The 24418-nt window shown below is 43.6% G+C and overlaps 1 protein-coding gene across 11 annotated transcripts in view; it reads left to right on the forward strand.

Moving 5' to 3' along the window:
- lrch3 (leucine-rich repeats and calponin homology (CH) domain containing 3) overlaps window positions 1-24418 on the forward strand; it is a 36275-nt gene that overhangs the window by 4199 nt on the left and 7658 nt on the right. For 2 of the 11 annotated variants that reach the window (XM_088913207.1, XM_088913215.1), the window contains exons 2-19: window positions 6971-7115; window positions 8386-8512; window positions 9575-9680; window positions 9981-10117; window positions 10208-10317; window positions 13584-13677; window positions 15543-15663; window positions 16007-16149; window positions 17325-17404; window positions 17684-17732; window positions 17840-17959; window positions 18330-18377; window positions 19208-19261; window positions 20425-20505; window positions 21358-21456; window positions 21856-21904; window positions 22347-22460; window positions 24008-24108. In XM_088913207.1, the coding sequence (XP_088769333.1) occupies window positions 6971-7115; window positions 8386-8512; window positions 9575-9680; window positions 9981-10117; window positions 10208-10317; window positions 13584-13677; window positions 15543-15663; window positions 16007-16149; window positions 17325-17404; window positions 17684-17732; window positions 17840-17959; window positions 18330-18377; window positions 19208-19261; window positions 20425-20505; window positions 21358-21456; window positions 21856-21904; window positions 22347-22460; window positions 24008-24108 (1778 nt within the window). Of the gene's footprint in view, window positions 1-6970; window positions 7116-8385; window positions 8513-9574; window positions 9681-9980; window positions 10118-10207; window positions 10318-13583; window positions 13678-15542; window positions 15664-16006; window positions 16150-17324; window positions 17405-17683; window positions 17733-17839; window positions 17960-18329; window positions 18378-19207; window positions 19262-20424; window positions 20506-21357; window positions 21457-21855; window positions 22010-22346; window positions 22461-24007; window positions 24109-24418 lie in introns of all 11 variants that reach the window. The other 9 variants (XM_088913205.1, XM_088913209.1, XM_088913206.1 and 6 more) reach the window with 9 other exon arrangements.

The following is a 24418-nucleotide window of genomic DNA, read 5'->3' on the forward strand; positions in this document are numbered from 1 at the left end:
GTGATTGTTCGGCGTCCCTCAGCCCCCCATCTGTATGCGCTGTTCTCAGGGCAGTTATAGCGTGCTGCCCTCTGTGTGTGCTCGCTGTGACTGCCACACTGCAACAACAGGCCCACTGTCACACAGAGGGAGTGTGAGTGGGCGGAGGGTTTGGTTGGTCTGGATTGAGCACATTGTGTTGAGAATCATTAGGACTTGATGAGATAGGGAACTGCTTGAAATTGTTGTTGGATTGTTGACGGGGTGCAATATGGTAGGGTATAGGACTATTCTGACTTCAGAGGTTAACAGGACAGATGTGAGACTGTTGATATATCGGGTCTCAGTGGGGAGAAACTAAAACATCCGATTCACCTGGGGAAAGAGAACTGAGGGATTCTTATTGGTTATACTTTCTCTGAAGCTTTCTTTGTTTGTTTTATTCAAATTAAAAACTATGTTTCAAATGGCAGTTTGCCTCTGATTACTTAACTGGAACAACATGACAGGAAAAACAGGAAAATCTGCATATAAATTACACACTCATTTGTATCTGCTCCTAGTAAACAGAACTAATGGAGTTATCCCTTCAGGCATGGTTGTCATTATGCGTTCTCTTGCATATTACCTTTTTATTCAAAGCAATTTGTAAGTGTCAGAAATGTTAAAAATACAAATGATTTATATAGGTTTTTTTTGCATGTTTATCAATATGTCTGTAAATCTGTACTTGTACTTATTTGGTTTATGACTAAAGGGCAAGTTTATAAAAGAGGTGTACACTGGGCCAAAGTTGCAAGTGCTTAACTTTTGTTACCTTGTCTGCCAAAAATTGTACTTCCCCAGGGTTGGCATGGAGAGCTGAAACTACAAGTCCCAGAAGAACGTGAAACCTTTTGGTGGCCTGTGCTACAAAACAAACGTAGTATTCTGGTGTGGGGGTCTGGAACAAGCTGCTAAGCCATGTTGTTCAAGCTGCTAACCTGGCTTTTTTCAGGAAACAACTAGATCAAATCTTCTGATCAGTTAGCTGCAAGCTTTCTAACAGGCTAGAAAGGATGAATAGCCTCCTCTCATTTGGAACTGTACTTATATTCTTATTAGTGTAGGCCTTTGTATATAACTAGGCGAACAGGTCCTTGTTTGTTCCAGGAGCAGAAGTGGAAACACTGGACTTCTGCTTGAATTGTCAATGAGCTGGATAAAGGTTAAAGGAACTGCTGTATCATATGTATATAAACCTGTAGAAAATGTCACTAATGTTTGCTCAGTTGGTGGGGGTGACCTACTAGCCCTTTATGTAGGACTGTGTTTTGCAATCAAGCTAGGGCTAAACAGAGAGGTATACATTTATCTTTATTTTGTTTGTGATTATACTGTAGATTATACAGACTGTGGAGATCTTTGTGAAACAAACATTATGCTTTGTAAATAAAGGATTACTTGAATTTCCACCTGTGTGAAAAAAAACAACTTGAGGTTCTTCTGTACTTGAGGTTAAAGCTGGTAAAGCCCAGCCAAAGGTGTTTAGGAGTCCAGACTGTTACTCTGTATATGGATAGGTGCAGTATTTCCTGTGCTTAATTTCTGCTTAGCTGTGCTTCGGCATTGTTTGGTTTTAGACTGTCTGCTCTTCAGGACCACTTAGCACAATACCAGCACTTCCTTGTGTCACAATGAATCTAACTTGTGTTCACAATTGAAAAAATTATCCAAATTAGACTTCAAGTGTTAAAACCATTATAGAATGCAGAGCCTCACAATCTGTTATTATTGTTCTCTTATCCAGGATGACATGTAATGTAGAAAAAATACTTCCTATAAGTAGAAGCAAATGATTTGCAGGTACAATAAGCTATAATAAAAAACGTAAATTTAATTAATAATGGCAGTGATATTAGAACAAGCTGGAAGATCAACACAGGTGCCACACAAAATTGTTTCATCAGAGTATAAACATTGTACAGATAGTGTGGACACAGAGCAGTGGTGTGAACACCCTGCAAGTATGTCTTCCTTGTTTACAGTAAATAAGTGTAATTAAACAGTTACATTACCAGTCTGAGAATTAAACACAATAGTACAGTACAGCATAAGGGTTTCTGAAGGATGTGACTGAGCGATCACCGGTGCTTTCAAAACAGATAAGCCCTGAACTGTGGCTGAAAGGTGGCTGGAGACCAAGCAGATCTGATTGGTTTGGGTAGTTCAACCCTCCACTGTGGGCAGGAGTGGAGAGCACAGACACTGTGGAAGGAGGAGATCTGAGAGGGAGGGAGGAGGTGGAGGGAGAGATGACAGTCCGAGGGGTTGAGATGCTGGTAGTCGGGGACTATGGTTTTTCAGTCAGATGTGTCCAGCAATTGGGAGACAATAGGAGTACAGGAGTAGTGGAGAATCGTGGGAGCAGTGGAGAGAAAAGAAGGCAAGATGAAGACTGTGGATGAGCTGGAGAGGGTGGATGGTGTTGGCAGGGAGAGAGGGATTAAGAGGGAGCTACAGTAATCCAGGCAGGATAGTACCTGCACCTGGACAAGGAGTTCTGTAGTTGGTGAGGAAAGCGGGGATCTGAGGGTGGTGCTCACGAAGGAGTGGCAGGAGTGTGCCAGAGAAGATGCGTGTTGGGTGAAGGGAGGCAGAGGTCAAGAGTTAACACTGGGGGTCTTGACAGAGAATGAGGGGGACGAGACAGTGGTGGAGTCCAGCAGAGATTTGGAGAGTTTTTCATGGGGAAGAAGAGCAAGGGAAGAAAAGAAGATGAGACTTTGTGAGGATGATTTTATGATGATAAGAGTGTATCCAGGAGGGGATGACTGTGACACAGGCAGGGTTAGAGGCGGATACAGGAGTTCTGGTGGATGGAAAACAGAGGACAATTTAAGGTTCATCCAAATAATATTTGCATAAAAAGGTGTTGAACGAACATTTGAGGGCCTAGGGAGCATGTAATGAGAAAGCCAATAGCGCCCAGGAAAAAACTTTGGGGGACAGCATTTTTTTATTTAGGGGTCCCAAGAGTCGGGTAACATTTAAACCAGACTTGAAATATCGTCTTTAGCTGGATTTAGTGTTTAAATGCCAGTTCACAGCAGAAAAGCAGCTGCCTAAAAAGTACTAGCTAAATGTAATGGCAGGTGCTGGTATTTAGGATCCTTGTGTAAAAAACAAACAGGAGAGCTCATTCACCCTCACAACATTAAGATTTATAGAGTAAGCAGTTTCATCTGATTTTTTTGCCCTCGTTTGCAGCACATTTGAAACATGCAGCTCCCTTACTGTGTTACCTGCAGTAGCTTGGTTTATCTCCTGAAGAGAAAGCAAAGCACATTGTGAACTGGGAGAGGAGTGTTGCTGACTTTGTGAGTAAGACAAACTGACCCATCGGTCATTTGGGGATACTTCTTTTCTTTGCAGTGCTTTCTCAGCAAATTATCCAAATGTGTGTACATTTGGATAATTTGTTGAGGTCTAGCTGGTATCTTGATTTTCTTTCCTAAAGTTAGCTGATTTGACAGCATCATGCCAATAACCATAAACGTATTTCAACTCTCAACTTATAAAAAATATCTTTGAACGTCTTAATTCTGAATTGTGTACTTTTCATGTGTTACAAGGGCTCTCTGGTATAGTTGTACTTCAAGACTAATTACAAGTGAGATATGTGAAATGCTCATGACATTTAGCTTATCAATAAATGTTTTATTTTATAAAATGGAAAGGTTTGATAGTAAACTTGTCTTTGGATTTACTGTGTGCAGTACTGTTCAAGTAGAAACGGCTTCTTAGTTCTAGTCTACTTGAAAAACATTTATATTTACAGTTGATGCGGTGCTTAAAATAGCAGGTGAGAGCTGAAATCTTGTTACAGATGTTTTGTACGCCTAGCCCACGATGTGTGTATATATAAACACGTGCACACGCGGTTGTAGAAACTAGCCTTTTTAAAATAGATGCCTTAATACAGAGACAAATAACTGTGAGGGCACCATGAACGAAACTCTCAGACACCTCTGTATATGATCCAGCCCAGTCTTGCGCAGCAGACAGGGTCTGATTTAGAGGATCAGGCTGAAGACTGGTGTTTGTACCACAGGCCTGGGAGTGTTGCAGGAGAACTGGATGGTCCTGGAATTTTGCAGGGTTGTCGTTTATTGAGACAGGCTCCACAAAAGGATGGAGTCCGCAATTAGGATTTCCAAGAAACACAGGGCAGGTGTTTACACAGTGCAGATACATTGCAGTGTAGATAAAGCACACACGCCTTCCTATGTTTAAAACATCTGTAATTCAGGCTTCGCCACAAAATACTGTAATAAGCCCTCACCCTCTAAAGATAGTTGTCAATTGTAGCTGACCTTGGCTTCTGTTAGTGATATTCCCAGTCTGACTGCAGGGTGGAGAGCTTATTTGACTATAACATTACATTTTTATTAGCTATTTTTCATATTACATATTATTATTGTGCTGTCATTGTCAAGTCACTGTATTGGAAATTTTAATCCGAATCTTTGTACCCTTCTAGTATGCTCCATTGTAAGAATGAAAAGGGCAGAATCATAAACTTCCACATTTTCTGAATATTTCAGCTACAAGTCCTAACACATCTCGGCTATGCTATCAGCTGTACAGGTGAAAACCAGCCTTCAAATTTTCTGACACCCAGATATATTTACAGGCTTAAACAATTGAACATTAAAGTTGTAAATTAAAATGTCACTACATTATTATGGTATTTTGTTCTCAGCCAATATATATTTCTGAGAGGTATAATTCCTTACAATCTGGGATGTACGACAGGGACCACATCAGACAGCAAGTGTAGAGCTGTAAGACAGTTGATCATGGACACAGATTATTACCCTCAATAGTGTTGTGTTGATGAACTTTGTCCCAGAAACATTGAAGGATACACAGTAATAGGTCTGTTATCATATTGGCAGAGATATATAAAAGGATTCTGATAGTAAGAGCTTCTCTTGTGAACAGAAGAGCAAATGGGATAGGATGACAGACACTACCCACTCGAGCAAGGCAAAAATGAAGAGGCTGAGATGGGATTGTAAAATGCAAGGTTAAAGTTAGATAAAAGAAGGGAGGGTGACCATCTCAGGTGGCTGCCTGATTAGGACAGGGTAGGGTTATTGGGGTTAATAAATGACAGAGAGAGAGAGAAATATAAAACATGGAGTCTGTTTCATTGTCTGATCTCTGGACATCTCTCTGTCTCAGTGCTGTATATCCCAAGTGTCTTGGTCTCAGTGCAGTCTGTCCTCAGTCTCCTAATGAAATAAGATTCTGGTCCTTGTACGACTCGCAGGAGGAAGCAGCCTGTGCTGAGAGCAACTCTTCCTGTTTCCCTCTCACAGCTGCACAGTTAAATATAGACCTAGGCAGGGAAACCCATCATCAAGCACAGCAGTGCTAATGTGTGTATAGTTCAACAACATTGTGCACAATTATGCTGCATTGTATTGTTCACACAACACCTCCTGCAAAAGCCCTTTAGATGCATCCTGTCTCTCTTTAATGAGATGTCAAGACCATACATTCACACTCTCAGACATTCTTGCAGCCCCGGGTGACACACACAGACGCAGGTACAGGTGTGTGCACCCAACATCAAGACTGACTCAAACGCACACAGACATCCACCGAAATCCATAGGTGGCGATGCCTGGCTGTGCTTGGGCACTCAGCTGCACAGACGCCCACAGTGTTTTCATGGGGGAGTGTGTGCATGTGTTGACAGAATCGAGTCTGCTTGCAAATGTTTCATTTTCTTGCATGTCCATGTGTCAGTCTGTCACCCTGTGTTTGTCCCACTACAAAAATGTGTGGGTTGTGTCTTAGCTGGTTACACTATTGAGTTTCTTTTTTGGCTTGTCGTGGTGCTTGGCCATAGTGCCAGCCAGTATAGGTATGTTTGTTCTGAACTATGGTGTTTTACACGTGTTTAGGACATTATCAGTTTGTTTTTAGTTTTAGAAAGAAAAATGCAAATAATAGGGGTTTCATAAATAATATATGTCTCTAGCTATAAGCTAGATTTTGAATACAGCAGTGTAAGAACTACAATAAAATCGGTATTTTGATCTTCTGTTGCAGTTCATAAGCTTCTGATGTTTATATTTTAAAACCACTAGGGGAGTGTCTTTAACACACAACCTTGATAGATTGAAGTACAATGTGTGTTTATCGTACATACGGTAGGCTTATGAGTCGTGAGTGGTATCTATACTTAGTATGTACAGGGCATTTCACATTACAGTGGAGTCACGATTATCCGACCTAAACAGGACCAATAGTATGTCGGATAATTGAAAATGTTGGATAATGCGGAAACTGAGTAGACAAATCATAGATTAATGGAAGCGCAGTATAAGTATGAAATTTGGTTTATTAATCTACTGTAATACTAAAATAACAGAGTACAGAACTGTTGTTAGTTATTATTTAAAAAAATGAGCGATTGGAATCTGTTTCAGATGTGCTTCTCTTCCTTGCAGCAAGGTCTTGCCAGCGTGTTAGTAACATGACATCAGTAGCAGTTGCCTCCTCTTGTTGCTCAACGTAAGCTAGTCTCGCTTCGAGAGCCTTGACCCCTTCGCTGTGCCTGATTCTTTCAGATCTGTCTACTCCCAGTGCAGACCCAGCGTCGTCATCTTCATCAACTTCATTGTCATAAAGTTATATTAAAGGAAAATACAATAGGAAAAATAATAATCACAAGCGCGAAATCAGCAGGCGAAGCTACGTCAACTGCAGTACGTGACGCACGGAGAGACAGAGCAGCATCGGACTGGGCAAAATATTATGCACGCGCACGCATAGTGTACAGTATATACTGATATACTGTACACTATGGTGATAGACTGTGTGATTGGCTGTGTCAGATAAAACGGAATGTCGGATAGTCGCGACTGTCTGCTGTATTTAGTTAGTATGTGAAATGCATGTGCAGTGTGTATTTCACCGCTGTCCCTGTTTGCAGACCTGTCGCGGAATCGCCTGTCAGAACTTCCTGTGGAGGTGTGCCTGTTCGTCTCATTGGAGAGCCTGAACCTATACCAAAACTGCATCCGCACCCTCCCTGAGACCATGCTCAACCTGCAGGCTCTCACCTACCTCAACATCAGGTAAAATTTTAGGCCACACTCCGGCTTCAGTTAGTATACCAGCCACACTCCGGCTTCAGTTAGTATACCAGCAACACTCCGGCTTCAGTTAGTATACCAGCCACACTCCGGCTTCAGTTAGTATACCAGCCGCACTCCGGCTTCAGTTAGTATACCAGCCGCACTCCGGCTTCAGGTAGTATACCAGCCGCACTCAGTGTCAGATAGCACTTCAGCCACACCCCAGCTTCAGGTAAAATACCAGCCACACCCCAGCTTCACATAACTGTTACAGCCCATCAGCTTTAGAGGGGAATTGCAATGCTATTTTTATATTTCAGGGTTAGAAAGAATCGGCATTGGTGAGTGCATTTCAAACCATAGGTAATACAGTAACATGTAAAAATCTCCAATTTCAATCGCAAAATAAACTAAATTTCCAGGCCTGCACAGCATCAAGTTTTGTGATTCAGAACAAGGCAACAAAACGTCCAGTGATGTGATGCAGCCCAATAACATTGTAAATAAACAGGCTTATGAATACATTTCTTTTAATCCAATAGAAATATTGTTCTCGATTTCCAGACTGTTTTGCTGACAAATACTACTTACTTCTTAACTCTGCATGCAGATCACACTGGAACATTTCTGCAGTGCAGTGAATCTTCTGCTGCACAACCTGTACTTATTCGCTCGTACAACACATTACATTGGTCATTACAGTGACTAGTGAGCAGGAACGGCTGCATCACATCACAATTTGAGGGATCTTTTGCTCTCGCCTGTGGTGAGACCAGGGGTTTGCAACAACACGACAATTTACAATACTTTCACAAAGTTCATGATTTTGTGCTTAATTCTAAATTTATAAAGTTTTTCTATATAAATTATATATATATTCTATTTATTTTGTTACAGAGATCTAATAACCAATCTGAGAAATTGGGACTACAGTTCCCCTTTAGGCAATATACCGGTCACACTCAGCTTCAGATAACACACCTCGTAAGGTAACACTACCCCTCAAAGTCAGGTAACATACCAGCCACACTTGAGTGTGTGATAACACTCCAGTCACACCTCAGTATAAGGGTAATATACCGATCACACGTCAGCATTAGCTAAGATGCCAATCACATTTCAGCATCCTGTGAGATACTAATCACTCCTCAGCATCTGGTAACATACCAGTCACATCTCAGCACCAGGTAGGATACCACTGTCATGTCAGAGTTAGGTGGGATCAGCCACTATCTCTCCTGTTCCATCTCTCTTTCTCTCTTTCTCCCAGTCGTAACCAGCTGTCCACACTACCAGCTCTGGTGTGCGGTCTGCCCCTCAAGGTCCTCATCGCCTGTAACAACAAACTAGTCTCTCTGCCGGAGGAAATTGGACAGCTGCGGCAGCTCACAGAGCTAGTGAGTCTCCAATGTGCTGTTTAACACACTACTTATTTACTCTACACTGCACTATAGACTTAGGTTTTCACATTCAACTGTATGCTTGCTATTCACTTTACTGTGTTTTCAGTATGCTACTTTCTACACTGCACTGTATACTCAATGCATTACACCCTATATTTACTGTTTACTACGCCATTGTCTACTATACCTTATACTGTGCTGTATATACCGTACTACATTGTACACTGGTACACGAATCCAAGTCGTATCCGAGCATACAGTATACAGTGATGTGAAAAAGTACACCCTCTGTGGTCACTTGAGTTTACATTTATCTACTGTTTTGACTTGTTGAGGACCAGTTAAAGGTAGGTAATAAAGGTAAGAGGTGCATTCTATGAAAGTGCAATATATAGCGAATCAAAGGATAACAAATCTCTTTTGTTTATAAAGATTAATATAAAAGTGGGGGATCGGTTCTGGGACTCAGAAATACAATTTAAACACTCAAATAGGAAATATGTTAGTATTTTGGTATTCTTCTCCCTAATGCTATAACAGTGCACAAAAAGAAAATAGTTCTTGGGAAATATATTCATGCAATATAAGAAAATAAATAATGCACATACTAATTTAATCTTACTGTTTCTTGAGGTCTGCTGTGTAGTTGTTTTATTGTTTTCTTGTAGTTTTCTGCTGACACAAAATATTTAATGCACTATTAAAGGCATTGTACTATAAATGTTTGCGCTTTTTATGCACTGTATACTGCATGTTTATGAATACAGAAATATATAGGCATAGCACATTTGAATATTAAAATAATGTTTTCAACACAAAGTAAAGCAGGTCCAGAGTTTTTCATCTGCATTGACTGCTTCCTTTTGACATGATTGTAAGTAACTGGCAATGGAAACTCCAAATCTATGTATGAGATTAGTGGTGATATGTTCGTGAATCAGCAGATGAAGAATCAGTGTTTGGTGGGCTTAGCAGTACTGCACTATGGTATATTCTGCCCTGTATACACACTGTCATTTACAGATCTTCCTCTTTTCTTCCTTGTCTGTTTCTCAGGATGTTAGCTGCAATGAGATCCAAATGCTGCCTTCTCAGATGGGACAGTTAGAGTCATTACGAGACCTCAACATTCGCAGGAACCACCTAGCACGACTACCCCCAGGTCAGAGCTCTAAGCTGCATTGTGGACCAATGCACTGTACCGTAGGCTTTCCCAGTGCACTCTAGATGCCTGCATTGCGCAGGAGGCTGCCACTGTCCACTGTGGATGCCTGCACTGCACAGGAGGCTGCCACTGTCCGCTGTGGATGCCTGCACTGCGCAGGAGGCTGCCACTGTCCACTGTGGATGCCTGCACTGCACAGGAGGCTGCCACTGTCCACTGTAGAATGCTGAAAAATAGTGTTATGTGTTGTGCAGCAGTGTGTCATTGAATGTAATGTACCTTATGTTGTATGTGCAGAGCTGGCTGAACTTCCCCTGGTTCGGCTAGACTTCTCCTGTAACAAAGTGACAACGATCCCAGTGTGTTACCGCAATCTACGGCACCTTCAGAGCATTGTCCTAGACAACAACCCCTTGCAGAGCCCCCCCGCACAGGTAACACACACACTGACTGCGCAGACAAACCCCTTTATCCACTGAGTGGTTGAAATTCTGTGCACTGTAGCATTGTTGCCTGTCTTCCAGATCTGCATCAAGGGGAAGATCCATATATTCAAGTACCTGAACATGGAGGCGTGTAAGAATGTGGCCGACCTGCCCGACTATGACCGCCGGCCTCTAGGCTTCGGCTCCTGGTAACTTTGCTGCTCACACTGTACACTGTATTCCTGCTTCAGTAGGGACTTCCCTTTGTCTCCCATTCTGTTTTTATTTACTACTTAACTGCACTCAAAAACACCACTGGAGTGAAAGTAGGCCCAAAACACATGATGTTGACACTTGGTAACTTACACTAAGGTACAGCGGGGTTATAAAAAAATTTAATTATGGGGTTGTCCCTGCGGTATCATATTGGTGGCAGTACATGATCAGTCACACACAGACTATTACTCAGATTTACACACTGTTTACTGCTACATCACTATACATACTGTACATCACACACTTTTCTCCCAGTATACACACTACTACATACACCTTGCACATTCTGCATAAAGGTTCTGCAAAAACAAAATCAATGTTTCAGCTGTGAAGATCAAACATAACTGAAGAGAATCCTCTGCTGAAGTGTTTTTTTTTGTCTTCTTACGTTTTACAGTGTGCACAGACATGTTATAACACTGTATACACTAACAGACTAAAGGACTGATGCTGTAAACACTGACACACTTCACAGGCAGGCTCTGACATGCTGTACACACATGACAAGCTCTCTAATGCTGGACACATACATTCTTAATGTACTTTTCACACAGCATGCTAACACACTGAACTGCAAAGCAGTGCAACTTTTGAAGCACTTTTTTTTGTCTGGATAAAATATTCGCACAGGCTAACGCTGTACAAACAGATTTTAACAAAGCAGACGCAGGCTACAGGTACCTTCACACACACTAGACTCTTTCACACTGTACACACAAATACTAATGATGTACAAACACAGACACATGCTTTAATAATACTGCACACACAGGCATTTGTATACAGTTCTGGTATCTTAGTTCATTAACTGTTAATGTCAAAATGAAAAACACTTCAAGTTGGGTGGGTTAGGATCAATTGGCTAAGGTTTTTTTAATTAACTTTCCATTGATACTACTGCATAGCACCCGTGAAGAGCACTGTAAGTGCATACTGAATTGACTTATTGCATTCACTCTGTATATACTAATTTTAAATGCTCACTTCACACCCACCCCTCTGCCCACAGCTTAATAATGAGGAAGAGAGAGACAATGAGAGAGGGAAGGAGTGCAGGAGGGAAGGTATGAGAGGGAGGGAGACAGGATAAGAATGAAAGAGCGAGGATAAGGAACAGAGGGCGCGGGAGAGAGAGGCAGCCCAGGAAACAGCTGTGCCACTCTGAGAGACAGCTGGGCTGGGGGAGGGGGTAATAACAGGGTCTCCCTGCTGGAAATTCACAGGATGTCGGAGAGAGTGAGAGACAGGAACAGAAACAGACAGAGACGGCTGGGCAGGGATGGGGCAGGAAACATGGAGAGGTGGATAGAGAAAATAACAAAAACAGTTGTAAGAGGAAGGGTCCTGAGGAGAGAGAGAAACAAGAAAGGAGAATCCAGATAGATGGAGAGACATTTGGGAAGGTGTGGACAAGTGGGAACCTTATAGCAGTCTGGTCACACCCACCTGAGTCTAGTTACATTCAGTCCAGCCCAGTGTCTACGTAAGGGGAATACTTAACTAGGCCTGGTTGTTTAAATCACCACTGGTATTGAATATGGATCCTTTCCACCCCACCACGGTGTTGACTTATATTGACGGTATTACTCGGTCCTGACAGCTCTGGTTCCAGCCTGGGCCGTGTCACTAGCAGTCTGTGACAGCCTTTCCCCAGGCAGCAGTGCCCAATAAGCCAAAACAGTTGTTTGGGCCAGGTCTCCTGGGACTCTCCAAGCTCCTGCAAGCTTGCGATGACCGCAGGAAGATCAATAAAAGATGTGCCTTTCCTCCACTAAGAACGGACTTTTCCTGTCAGGCTCCGGGGAGCCTGCAGTGTGTCATGGCAGGAATGACTCTGACAGGTGGGCATATTGGCACACCCGCATGTCTGAATCTCGCCCGAGCGCAGCGGGAGGAACAGCTGTAATGCCAAGTCACATGATGAATATTTTGCCGAGTTATCTGCTGCTTTTCTCCAAAGTAGCTGGAACAATTTGGGCAAAGCACCCTACCGAAGGGTACAGCACCTTTCTCAGGTCAGGAGTCCAGAGCCAGGCCATTCCAAAATGGTTGGGAGTAAAAACTAAAATAAAGGTAGTCTCAAATTTATAAAAATACCTGGGTCTTTTCTTCACTACGTTGTTAGTTTCAGTGTGTTCAGCTGCCCTGTGCAACACCTAACAGCTCCAAGAGCTGAGGGGACATTATCTTCAGGTGTTTGATGCAAATATTTAAAAGTGCCAGGTTCTCTAGGTCACACAGGCCCAGCTTAAAATATCTTGGGTCCACAGAAAGTGTTAAGCAATGAACTGAAAGTCTGCAGTCAGCACAGTGCAGCTGCACTTCTGCGGGGAGGGCATCAGCATGCTGCCTCACAGACAGGCAGTGTCTCCAGAGGAGCATGTGCATGATTTCATAGAGTTTACACTCAGGGCCGAACAAAGGCCTGATTCTCAAAACTACAGAGTAAAGCCAGATTGAGTCAGTCTGGCACAAGGCAGGCCAGCAGTACAGGAACCCGAAGGCATTCCCATGAAGACAAAAACTGCCTTATCGTAATTCTTGACATAAATGCCACTGGGTTACCCTTTAATTTGTTTCTTTTAATTGATGGAGGACTTACAATACTTGGAAGTGCAGCATTCTTTAAACAAAATGCTTTAGCTTAAGGGAACACAGAATTGTACAATTTAGTGTGTCTTAAGTTTAAGACAAGCTGATTCTGCTGCTAATCAGATTGCAGGGCTGACCATCATTATTTACCTGCCTGGAACTGCTTGGTCTGTTTTTTTTTCCTGTTTTGAGAGTATCACAGTAAACAATAAGGGTGATTTTTACTTAAGTTGTTCAATGCTGGTCCCATGTCCTTAAACGAGTATATGTGTGTGAGAATAATGTAATAACTGCTGATTTATGTACTGAAAATGCACATATACTGCACAAACAGGGTTCAAATATTAGTATAAAACCAGTATAACAACATTTAATTTTAAAATCAAATTAAAATCTAAAAAACATTTTTCCCCAGTTTAAACACCATCCTATCACAAATCAATTATAACAATACACATGTTGTTCAGCACACTAGTGTACCACTTTAAATGCTGTTCTGACAAACGTTGCTTTATATTTGCATTGCATGACATAGTGAATGTTCACAGTTGTAGGAACCTCCTGATAACGAGTGTAGTTTACATTTATGCCCCCCTCTCTCGTTCAGCATGGAGGATCTCTATCCTGGCCGGCTATATGGAGCATTGGACTCCGGGTTCAACAGTGTGGACAGTGGGGACAAGCGGTGGTCAGGGAACGAGGTGAGAGGACCACAAGCACATACACTGTCTGAGGATACATCCTGTAAGACAGCTGCAGGCTGAGAGTACACTCCATAATGCAAACACAAACTGAGGAGTAAAAATGATGTTCTGAACTACACTTATTAACAGTTCGAATGCTTAAAGCAGTTGGTCATATCCCTCACACTGTCCTCATTTACTATCTGCCTTTACTGGCCTGTTTTTGTCTTCTGTGTGTAACTCCCTCCCCTTTTCCTCTCCCATTACCTTGTCCCCCGTAATAATAATAATTATTAAAAGGCTCACTGTCTGTTCCTCTGGTGGTGACAGGAGATCACATGCTGGACTGCCAGCTGTATTGAGTTTCCTCCTTCCTCCCCCGATAGGAGTGGAAAATCTTCTGATTGTGGCATGTCTGGAAATTCTGGGATGGGTGGTTATTTTGAGAAAACATTGTCTAATCCCATGATATTTCTTGCTGTGTAGCAGAAAGTGCAGCTCTCTCTCTGCTTTCCTCTGCTGGCAGAGTACAGCCTGCCCTTCTCTGCACACACAGATCTGCTTGTGCCACTTGGTTTCTGTGTCCAGGCTGTAGTTACTTAGCTTGTACTTTGTCTGGGTCTTGTTCTCCTTGTCGTCTCTCATCTTGGTCAGATGCTCAGCCAGCATGTATGTTCATTTTAGGTCCTTGTAGAATTCCAGTTTGTGTTATGTTTATGTACAGTGGTGTGAAAAGGTAAGTACACCCAATGAAAAGGTTTGTCTTTTTTTTACATTTTTAGACAAAAGGATATTTGATCGTCATTTCAACAATACTGATAGATAAAGGTGACTTAGTATTAAAAATAGCATTGAAAAATCACATTTTGCACTCATTTGTACTATTTAAATAAACAGAAATTAAATTTCCTTGTGCTGAAAAAGTTAGTACACCCCTACCTGTATCATTGCATCAGATGCCTAAAATTAGGATCAGGTGCACCAAAACAGGTGCAAATGAATAGAAAATCATTAGAGAGTAACTTGGAGGGCACTGCCTTATATAAACATCCGAAACCTGTGGTCTGGTTTGGTCTTAGCAATTGAGGTGTGTGGCTACATCATGTCAAGATCAAAAGAGCTTTCTAAGGCCCCCACAAGAAAGATTGTTGATGCCTGTGAGTCTGGGAAGGGTTTTAAAGCCATTTCCAAGCAATTTGTAGTCAATCACTCCACTGTCCAAAAGATCATCTACAAATGGAGACAATTTCAATGGCAATATATTCAGGCCAGGTCGCCCCACCAAATTCAGCCCAAGAGCTGACCGAAAGATGCTGCAGGAAGTCTCTAAGAACCCCAGGATAACATTGAGGGATTTACAGGCAAGTCCATATGTCAAAAAGCTGAAGCTGAACCATAAGTGGACCTTGCAGCAAGACAATGACCCAAAACACTCAAGCAAATCCACAGAAGAATGGCTCAAAAAGACGAAATGGAGGGTTATGGAATGGTCAAGTCAAAGCCCAGATCTTAACCACATAGAAATGCTGTGGGGGCACTTGAAATGGGGCAGTACATGCACAATTGCATGTCTGACTTTTTTGTTGAATAAATGATTGCAAAGAATGTTATTTGTTAAATTAGATCACCTTTATCTATCAATATTGTTGAAATGAATATCAAATATCCATACATGCAAATATGTTGAAAAACACACACCTTTTCATGGGGTATACTTTTTCACAGCACTGTTTGTGTGTCCCACTGGTGAGGTGTCAGGTTTCCTCTTTCTTTCTCTTAACTCCTATATGAGATCTGCCCTGTCTTCACTCTGCTTTTCCTTTCTTAGTCATCTCATTCACTCTTTCCACCTTTCCTCCGTTTCCCTCTCCTCGTCTCCCCAGCCCACAGATGAGCTGACAGACCTTCCCTTGCGAGTGGCGGAGATCACAAAAGAGCAGAGACAGCGGAGAGAGAGGGAAAGGGAGGAGAGTAGGACTGGGGCACTGGTATCCAATGGTACAGGTGAGAAAAAGTGATTGGGGGAATTTGCACCTAACTCTCTGCACCTCTATCTCTAATTATCTGTATGTGTTTGGGCTGGTTACCCTTCTGTCTCTGTGATTGACCGTCTCAGTGTCCAACTATACCATTGTCTGTGCTTCAGTGTAACTGTCTCATCATTTATCTGTTCATCAGCTGATTTCATTGTGTTTTGTCTTACTGCATCTTTCCACCCCATGTATATCTGCTTGTCTCATTTTATAATCAGTTTCACATGTCTATGTCTTACCGTCGGTTCTCTGCGTCTGTCTCTCAGTCTTTGTGTCAGAATGTCTCACTGTGTTGGTTTGTCCATGTGTCCCAGTGGAGGCGGAGCTGGAACAGATAGACTTCATTGACAGCTGCGCAGGGGAGGACGAGGAGGAGGAGTCTCGGCACAGAGGGGCGGAGCCAGCCAGCCTCAGCTCACAGTTCATGGCTTACATAGAGAGGAGGATTACCAGAGAGGTAGAGAGAAGGGGGAGTGGAGACATGAGAGGATGTGTGTGAGATGAAGTAAGAGAGGGAGCCGCAGGTGGAAGAGGGAGGGGGTAGGGGGGAGGAGAATGGGAAAAACAAGGGAGGGGTTTGGAGAAGGTAGCGGGAGAGATGGAAAGAAAGGAGCGTTAAGCGGATGTTTGTGAACTTGAAAGCTAGGAGAACAAGCACATGAAAGGAATGATACAGTGAGTGTGGTGCAGAAAAAGGCAGTACAGGAGGCACTGCAGGGGAGAAAGCCTGCTTTGCACTGAAAGGGGTATAGGGTTAGGATTCCTGAGTTGTAACCGGAAGGTGGTGGGTTCAAATCCCAGGTGAGAGCAAGGAATTACTGAAACCTGAACTGTTCCACTAATATACCAAGCTGTATTAAGAGGTGCAAGCGTAAATCATCTGGGATATAAAGGTCATCCAAATAAATTAGTATGTAGTAAGCTAAGTAAGGTGGCGAGGTGTGTAGGTGAGAGGTGTTAGTGGAGAGAAAGTTTGAGGATGACTGGGAGTGAGTGAGAGGCGATGAAGCCCTACAAACAAATCTTTCATCTTGGTTAGTAAAAATAATCAGTAGCTTACAAATGTAACCTACATCAAAAGGCCAATAGAAATATTTAAGAAAATTCCAGAGAACCATAGTTATATTGTGGGAGGATTTTGTTTTGACTGTATAGGCTGTGAGAATAAGTATCTGTGCAGAAAGTGCATCTTAAACATCTCATATCAGATTGTCTTGGGAACTGTAGTGCAATATCTTCTGACTCATTGGAAGAGTGCATCTTAATTGACTTTCTAAGCAGCTGAGTTCCATACATTCTGAGCTAATGGCATGCACAGTTATCATATATACACAAGGCAACAGCTGCTGTAAGCAGTAGAACTCCTGCACCTTCACCAGAACCATAGTGTTAATCCTAGCCACCCTGGCTGAAAGAATGCAGCTGGTTACATTATTACAGAGAAGAGAACTTGAAGCTCGTATTTTTTATTGGACCATAAAGATTTGAAATTACAACCTTAACTTTTGTTTAGTTGTGAGTGGCTAGCGCTAAAAAAAACCTTAAGAGGTCTGTGGCGTTTAAGTGAGATGGAGTGTGTAAGAACAGGATGGGGTAGTGAAACATTGAGCTGACCCTCTTATGTGGTTCCAGGGCTCTCCAGTAAAGTCCAGTCCAACCAGAGACCCAGTGCGGACAGATGACCCCCGGAGACACCCTATACTCCACAGCAGGTGCAGAAACCATACCGTTCAACTGTACTAACACTGTTCTAAGAGCTCCTCCCATACTGCACAGCAGGGAAAGACGCACTCCATGCTGTATTAATATTGTATGTATAGAGCACACCAGACACTACACTGATACTATACACACAGAGAACACCCTACACCTGTGCAGACAGTATACTGTGCACTCACTGTGCCAGTACTGAACACAAAGAGCACGTCTCATAAAGCTCAGAGCTGTGGGCTCTTGCCTAACTTCTCTCATCCTTTTTCGGTCTTTCCCAGAAGCCTAGTGGACAGTGGGAGTACATCGCCCTCTACTGCTCAGAGCCAGGTACTGCAAAATTCTTGGTGTGTGTACATGTGTGACAATAATTGGGTTCCCATGGGTCGGTGAATTCCATGCCCATTTCTTTGCTCTCCCCTGTCCCTCCGTCTCAGCGGATGTCAGGAGGGGTGGAGAGGGTGCGACGGGAGGCCCAGATTGCTGCGCTGCAGTACGAGGAGGAGAGGCAACGAACACGGCACCTGCAGAGAGACGCCATGCTCAGCTATGTCAAGGTCAGAGACGCACTGACACCAAGAAACACAGATGTGCTATACCACTAGCACTAAAACACAAGACACCCGTGGAGAAGAGTCTAAACTAGTGCTGAGAAACATTTTGTACGAGCTAAAGCAGAAGGGAGGGGTCACAGTGTGAAACAAGCAGGTCACTTGATTAGAAGCAGATATTGATCAAATACCATTTTCTCAAATATCTGAAGATTACAAATAATTACAAGTTACACATCGGGTCTATGCAACACTGGTTTAAACTGGCCCCCAGCTTATGCCAGTGATTTAAAGGGGGCCCTATCCCCTCTGACACATTACAGGGCGCTGGTCGCACTCCACTGTGACATAATGGTTTTGTTTTTCTACTCTTCAGCACAAAGCAGTTCAGAGTCCCTCAAAGCAGAGTCCCACAGATAGCGAGGTGAGTTGCTCTAGACTGCTGTCTTGCTGTCTCGTATTCATATTCACTCTTTCCATCTCCCGCACTCTCATACCATTTCCCTTTTTCATACTTCTTTTTTTAAATGCTTCTTTCCAAGAGTGCCTGAGGGAGGGAATTCACTCCTGGGGACCTCAGAACTTTTTGGGAGGCCAGATTTTATAAGCTCAGAGTGGAATTTGGCCAGGGCATGGTGATTAACACCCCTACTTTTATGAACAGTGCCATGGGATCTTTAATAGCCAAGTAGTCAGAGCCATGGTTTAATGTGTCAGCCAAAGGACAGTATCTCTGACAACACCTGTACTGTCGACCCATGGTATGCATAATGGTTTAGACTTTCTCCAGAAGGTCCACTAATTACAGCAGCAGCTGGGTTTTCCTTTGAGGTCTCCCTGCCCAGTGCTGACCGGGAGTAACACTGAGTTGGGCTCTAAGGTGGTAACACAGCTGTGAGAAAGTGGTAACATTTCTGTTGGGTTGGAATTACTCATGCTGGGCTCTCTCAGTTTTCCAATAAATAGTGCAGCTTCTTGGTGGGCGCCTGCAGGCATGCAGTGAGGTCGGTGAGAGACGTGCTACTCTTCCTGCGCTTGCAGAGCTCTTAGTGCATCCATCTGATGGGTGGGGGGTTCCTACTGTGGGGCAGAGGCGTTTCACACTGGTGAAGGGAAAAAGAGATCCTGTAGTAGCAGGACTTATTTTGTGAATATGACTGTACGTGTCCCAGGCTCCCCTGCATTACCTCTTCTGCCCACCTGACTGTCCCTCCCTCTATATGACCTCACTCCCTGTCTCCCCTCCCCCCCCAGAGCTCATTCCCCTCCAGGCGCTCCACACACACGGACGACTCCGCCCTCTTCATGGTAAGAGCATGCCTCCACAGAGTGATGCCAATCCATCTCTCTCAGTCTTTAGCTTGTAGTTGCCTCTGCCACCAACATAGTGATTAAAATTTGCATGCATATCGATGGAACAATCAATAAATTGATCAGAGAGTCTTTGTATCTGTATGTTGGTCTCTCTGTCTGGCCAACAGTCACTCTTGTCTCCAGTGTAGTGCCGAGGAGCTCTCATTGACTGTCCAGCTTGTGCGCAGAGAAGGGGGCTGCAGCTGTAGCCCCTGTGTCTGATTGGCTGGTTGCTTATCCCTCTGCCCACGTGACTATCCTGGAGACTGGGGCTCTCGTTGCATGTCCAGCCCTGACTCTGCATGCAGCAACTCTACCCTCTCTTTTGTCTTGAAACCTGAGCACCACAAAGCCACAGCCCTTCCCCTTTCATTCTTTCAACATCTCCCTCTGTCACCCTCCATTTTTCCCTCCCTCTTCTTCGTGTTGTGTGTACTTATTGCCCCAGGATGGCATATCTGGATTTTAAAAGCCCAGGGCAGTGGCTTGTACCAGCCTAAACCCCACTGCCCAGTGTGTTAGTGGGGTCAGGCACTGAGAGGTTCCCATTTCTGTTGTGGGCAAATTAGTCATCTGATTCAAGTTCTCTGGAGTGGACAGTTAGCCCACTGTGAAACATAAGCATGTGTCTCTGAGGGCTAACCCAATCTGACTCACAGGTGCTTGTGTGCTTGGTTCACAAACTGCTCTGCTTGAGGTGTGGAGTGCGTGCAGAATTGTGGAAGTATCTGTTATCACACATCTGTTCAACACAAAAGAAATCAACATATTTTTTATGATTGACAGCGCTCCAATTTGTCTTGCCACAGCTATGTTTCTAGCCCGACCAGACAAACCCATCTCTCTCTGTTACAGATGTCCTGATCTAAGAGAATGCAGCTTGCATGACTCGGGGGAAAAATATAAATGTCCTGTTATATCGTCAGTGTCTCTGCAGCGCAGCTCCCCACAGCTGTGCTGGCTCTGTGCTGGGCCTTCACCCATCGCCTGACTGACTTGAATGACAGCTGCCCTGTCCTCTCTGCTCTGTACATCTGCTTTTCGGTCTGTACTGCCTTTCAGAGCCTCTCTGTTCTTCTGTTTCTGTCTGTTGTTCCTCTGACCTTGACTCTGCGCAGAACGGCTATCAGCCCCTCATGGTGTTTGAGATAGACAATAACACCAACACCATAAAGAGGAGACCGGGCACCCACAAGCAGGTGACTTGAGTTACTCACTGCCTGCATCTGTATGTAGTGACACACACACTGGCTGCATCTCTAGACAGTGATGTGCTCACACTTACTGCCCTCGTCTCTACACAGTTACACACTTCCTGTGACTGTACACAGTGACATGAGCACACTACTGCTTGTGTCTGTACAGTAACACATACACTGCCAGCAACTTTACACAGTGGCACACACACTGCCTGCATCTGTACACAGTGAAGTGCTCACACTTACTGCCTGTCTGTACATAGTTACACACACTCTCTGCATCTGTACATTTACACTCATACTGCCACTGTCTGTACTCAGTGACACACACTTTTTGTGTCTGTACATAGTGATGTGCTCACACTGCCTGTGTCTGTACAGTTACACACACTGCCTGCATCTGTACAGTTCCATTCACACTGCCTGTGCCTATACTCAGTGACACACACTGCTTGCATCTGTACATAGATGTGCAGATGTGCTCACACTTACTGCCTGTGTCTGTATAGTGACACGCATGCACTTCTGCCTGTGCCAGTGACATACACATTGCTTGCGTCTGTACACTGTGACACATGTATACTTCTGCCTGTGTTTGTACACAATACACACTGCTTGTGTAAAAAGTAATATACTGTGCCATGGTTGCCCGCACTGTGCTCATACAGTGTTATTTCTTGCTGTTACTGTGACACCCTTGTTCTGTACCTGCCTACTCTTTGGTTGTGGCTGGCCCTTTTTCTTCTCTCTCCTTTTTCTTTTGTTCTTATCTTCTACTCTTTTCTTCCCATTCAGATTCTGTCATTTTGTTTTTGTTTCTCACTTTGATCTTTGCTACCTTCTGTTCTTCAGTCTCTCTCTGGGACATCCCATGATGGCTGTACTCCGCATTCTCCTCCTGATGTTTCTGCTGCTAAGCTTCCGCAGGCTGCCCTCTCCTGTTCGTTGCAGGTATTGCACCTAGTGTCAATCATGGCATACTTGTTACAGGACGAACATACTGCAGTCAGTGTACGCACACCGCATCACAGACACACACGACACAGCAAAACCACACTGCACACCATACACAAAGCACATTTTTTCACACACAGCATACCAAAATAAATCAATGACACAACACTATACATACAACACATTACACATTCATTGGACACCATGCAGACATTTTTACACTTTGTACACAGTCTTTACAGACTTTGTGCTTTTTTGAAACTGATCTTTATTCAGACATTCATTTTTTGTTATTGTCTCTCTATCTCTTTCTCATCTGCTTGGGTTTTGAAACACTTACACTGTCATTCAATCCTGGTTGAATAACTGTCTGCTGTTCTCTACCTCTCCCTGTAGAGTGAAGACCGCTCTCCCCTGTCTCCCAGCTCGTCTCTTCCACCCTCAGGTAAGAGTGCCAGACACTGCAGCCCCAGAGAGGAAGAGGATTGTGTGGACACAGACACCACATCTCTGAGCCAGGACCCTCTGCTGCACACACGTCTATTACTATGTACTTTATAATTTTCCTTTTTGGATTTATTCACAATCTTTGTTGTTTTTTTTAAAGATTTACTCTAATCTGTTCTTTAGTTTTGGTTTATGTAATGGTCGCAGCGCTGATTAAGAGTAAGATGTTTCAGCATGTTCTATATGGGATAAAGCACTGTCTGCAGATTCAATGATGGGCCTGTAGGGGGATTGTGTGTGTTTGTGAGCCTGTATGTTTTAATTTGTTCCCCAGCTGCGCTGCCCAGCTGCTCTAGCATTTTCTCCCTAGCCTTCTTGTGTCGATCACCCTGCTGTTACCCTGCCCCTTTCCTGTGCATCTGCTTCCTGTCTTCCTGCAGCCCTCCAATCACCTTCCTACCCTGGCTCTGCTGCCCCGCCCCCTTTCCGAGGTCCCGCCCTCCGACCTGACAGTTTCCTGTTCCGCCTCAGCAAGAGAGAGGAGAGTAGGAGAGGTAGGTCTGGAGGTCATGACCTCTGACCTCTGCATGCAAGCTTTTGTATGGGAGGTATTATGTGTAACCCTGCATTTGCCTCCAGTACCAGAACTTGCGATGTAGTCCAACCAGGTGCCATCCTTTGTATTCCCATTTGATGAGCTGTAAATGAACTTTATGCTGGTGAACTTAAACAAAGGTTGGTGCCAGGGCTGCATTTGTTTCAAAGTCGCCAAACATAGGAGTAGAGCAACAAAGTGGTTATTGTTAGATTTGTACACGGGACAAAAAATTCACACCATGAGAACAATCTGCCTACATGGAACATCAGCACTGCAAAATGGAGTTGAGCATAGTTATTCAAACTGTTTGTCTGAATAGCCAGTGCATGTAGCCTCATTGTGTGTATATACAGTGTATCTGTCAATGTGGAGATAAAATTGCAGCAGATATCCCCACAAAGATCAGAACTCCTGATAAACATATGACGGTGGAGACTTCATTTTAAATGCAAATGACTTTTTTATAAACCAGTACATAGCAATATAAACTTGTATGTAAGAGGGAAAGTAAGTCCATTCTAACTGTGTCTGTGTGCTTTTCTCAGTCTCTTCTGAGTTTTTAAATTCTCAGATTCAGAAATGCCTTACAAGCATAACATACATAAAAGTGTTAAAGAGATTTGTTCATTATAACAATAAAATACAAAATTACATGCCAGAGCAAATAGGCAAATACAAAGTAAGGATATAATAGCAATGACTGAAGAATCAACAATATTCTGTAGTAATGTAAAATAAAAATGTGTTACCAGCAGTAACCCTTAACATTGAGTATGAACCACAGAGGTGTCTCTGTGCAGAGTCCCCACTCTGTCCTTCAGACTATGACACTTTGAACCCCAGGGGTGTCTCTGTGTGGAGTTTCTCACTGTGTCTCTCAGACGTGACATGTTTAACCCCTGGGATTTGTGTGTGTAGAGGGTCTCACTGTGTCCCTCAGGCTGTGACAGGCTGCAGTGGGGTTCAGGGCCTGCTATCTGAGAGGACTCTTGAGACTGAGTTCTTCGTTTTAAACAGGAGTAATTTGGGTTACTTGTATGTGGGTGATGGCCTAATTCAGCTCTGCGTGCCTTAAGTATTTTTTTTGCTTCACTTTTTGCTTACAGTGATTTGGTAGACTTCTGTGAACAGCGTTTGTGCTGAGCGCTTGTCCCTTTGTGTGTAGTCCTGCTGACTGAATGCACCTCAAACCTCATTTCTGTATTGCGCAGTAGGCAGGATAACACTAAAGATTACATCATCATCAGGTCAAGTTGTAACTCTTGAAGTGCTCTAAGGTGGTGTTACCCAGGATAACGTGGTACTGGTTTTCCTAGCTCCTGGCCTTTTTTTTTTGGAAGACCATGACCTTTGTTGGTTTTTAAATGTTGTCTCTGTCTCAGCCCCACTGTGTGGGTGACAGCGGGACCTGGATGTCTGTGTAGAGCAGGAATTGAATTTGTGTGTTGTGTAGGGTCTCTCGGAGGCTCCAAGTCTGAGCGTCTCTCTCTCTCTTGCTCCTAGTGGCAGCGTCAGCGGCCGCCAGGCCAGAGTCAGGCAGCGTGAGCCCTCCCAGCAGTGCTGCGCAGGGGGAGGAGGCTGAGCTAGTGGAGCAGCTGCGCAAGGTGTGTTTCTCCGTTCTGCTCAGACTCTGTGCTGGTCATGATTCTGTCATCTTAAGATTAAACGTTTGTTTTTCTTCTGCTTGTGATCACCCGTGAAAGCTGCAGTGATGCGATGATAATAGGTGAGGTTTATACGAGGGAGAAAATAAAAGTTACAATCCTCAGCATGACCATTCATGTAAAGATAATTTGGTCACCCATAGAAATAGTAGTTGCTGTAGATGAAATTAAATTGGGTATTTAGTTTTGATCTTAGAAACAGCTCAACCACTGCTCTTCTGTAAGTCCAAGAAAGCATTCCCTCTGAACT

The sequence above is a fragment of the Atractosteus spatula genome, chromosome 4 (genome assembly GCF_055471065.1).
Source record: "Atractosteus spatula isolate fAtrSpa1 chromosome 4, fAtrSpa1.hap1, whole genome shotgun sequence".
NCBI lineage: Eukaryota > Metazoa > Chordata > Actinopteri > Semionotiformes > Lepisosteidae > Atractosteus > Atractosteus spatula.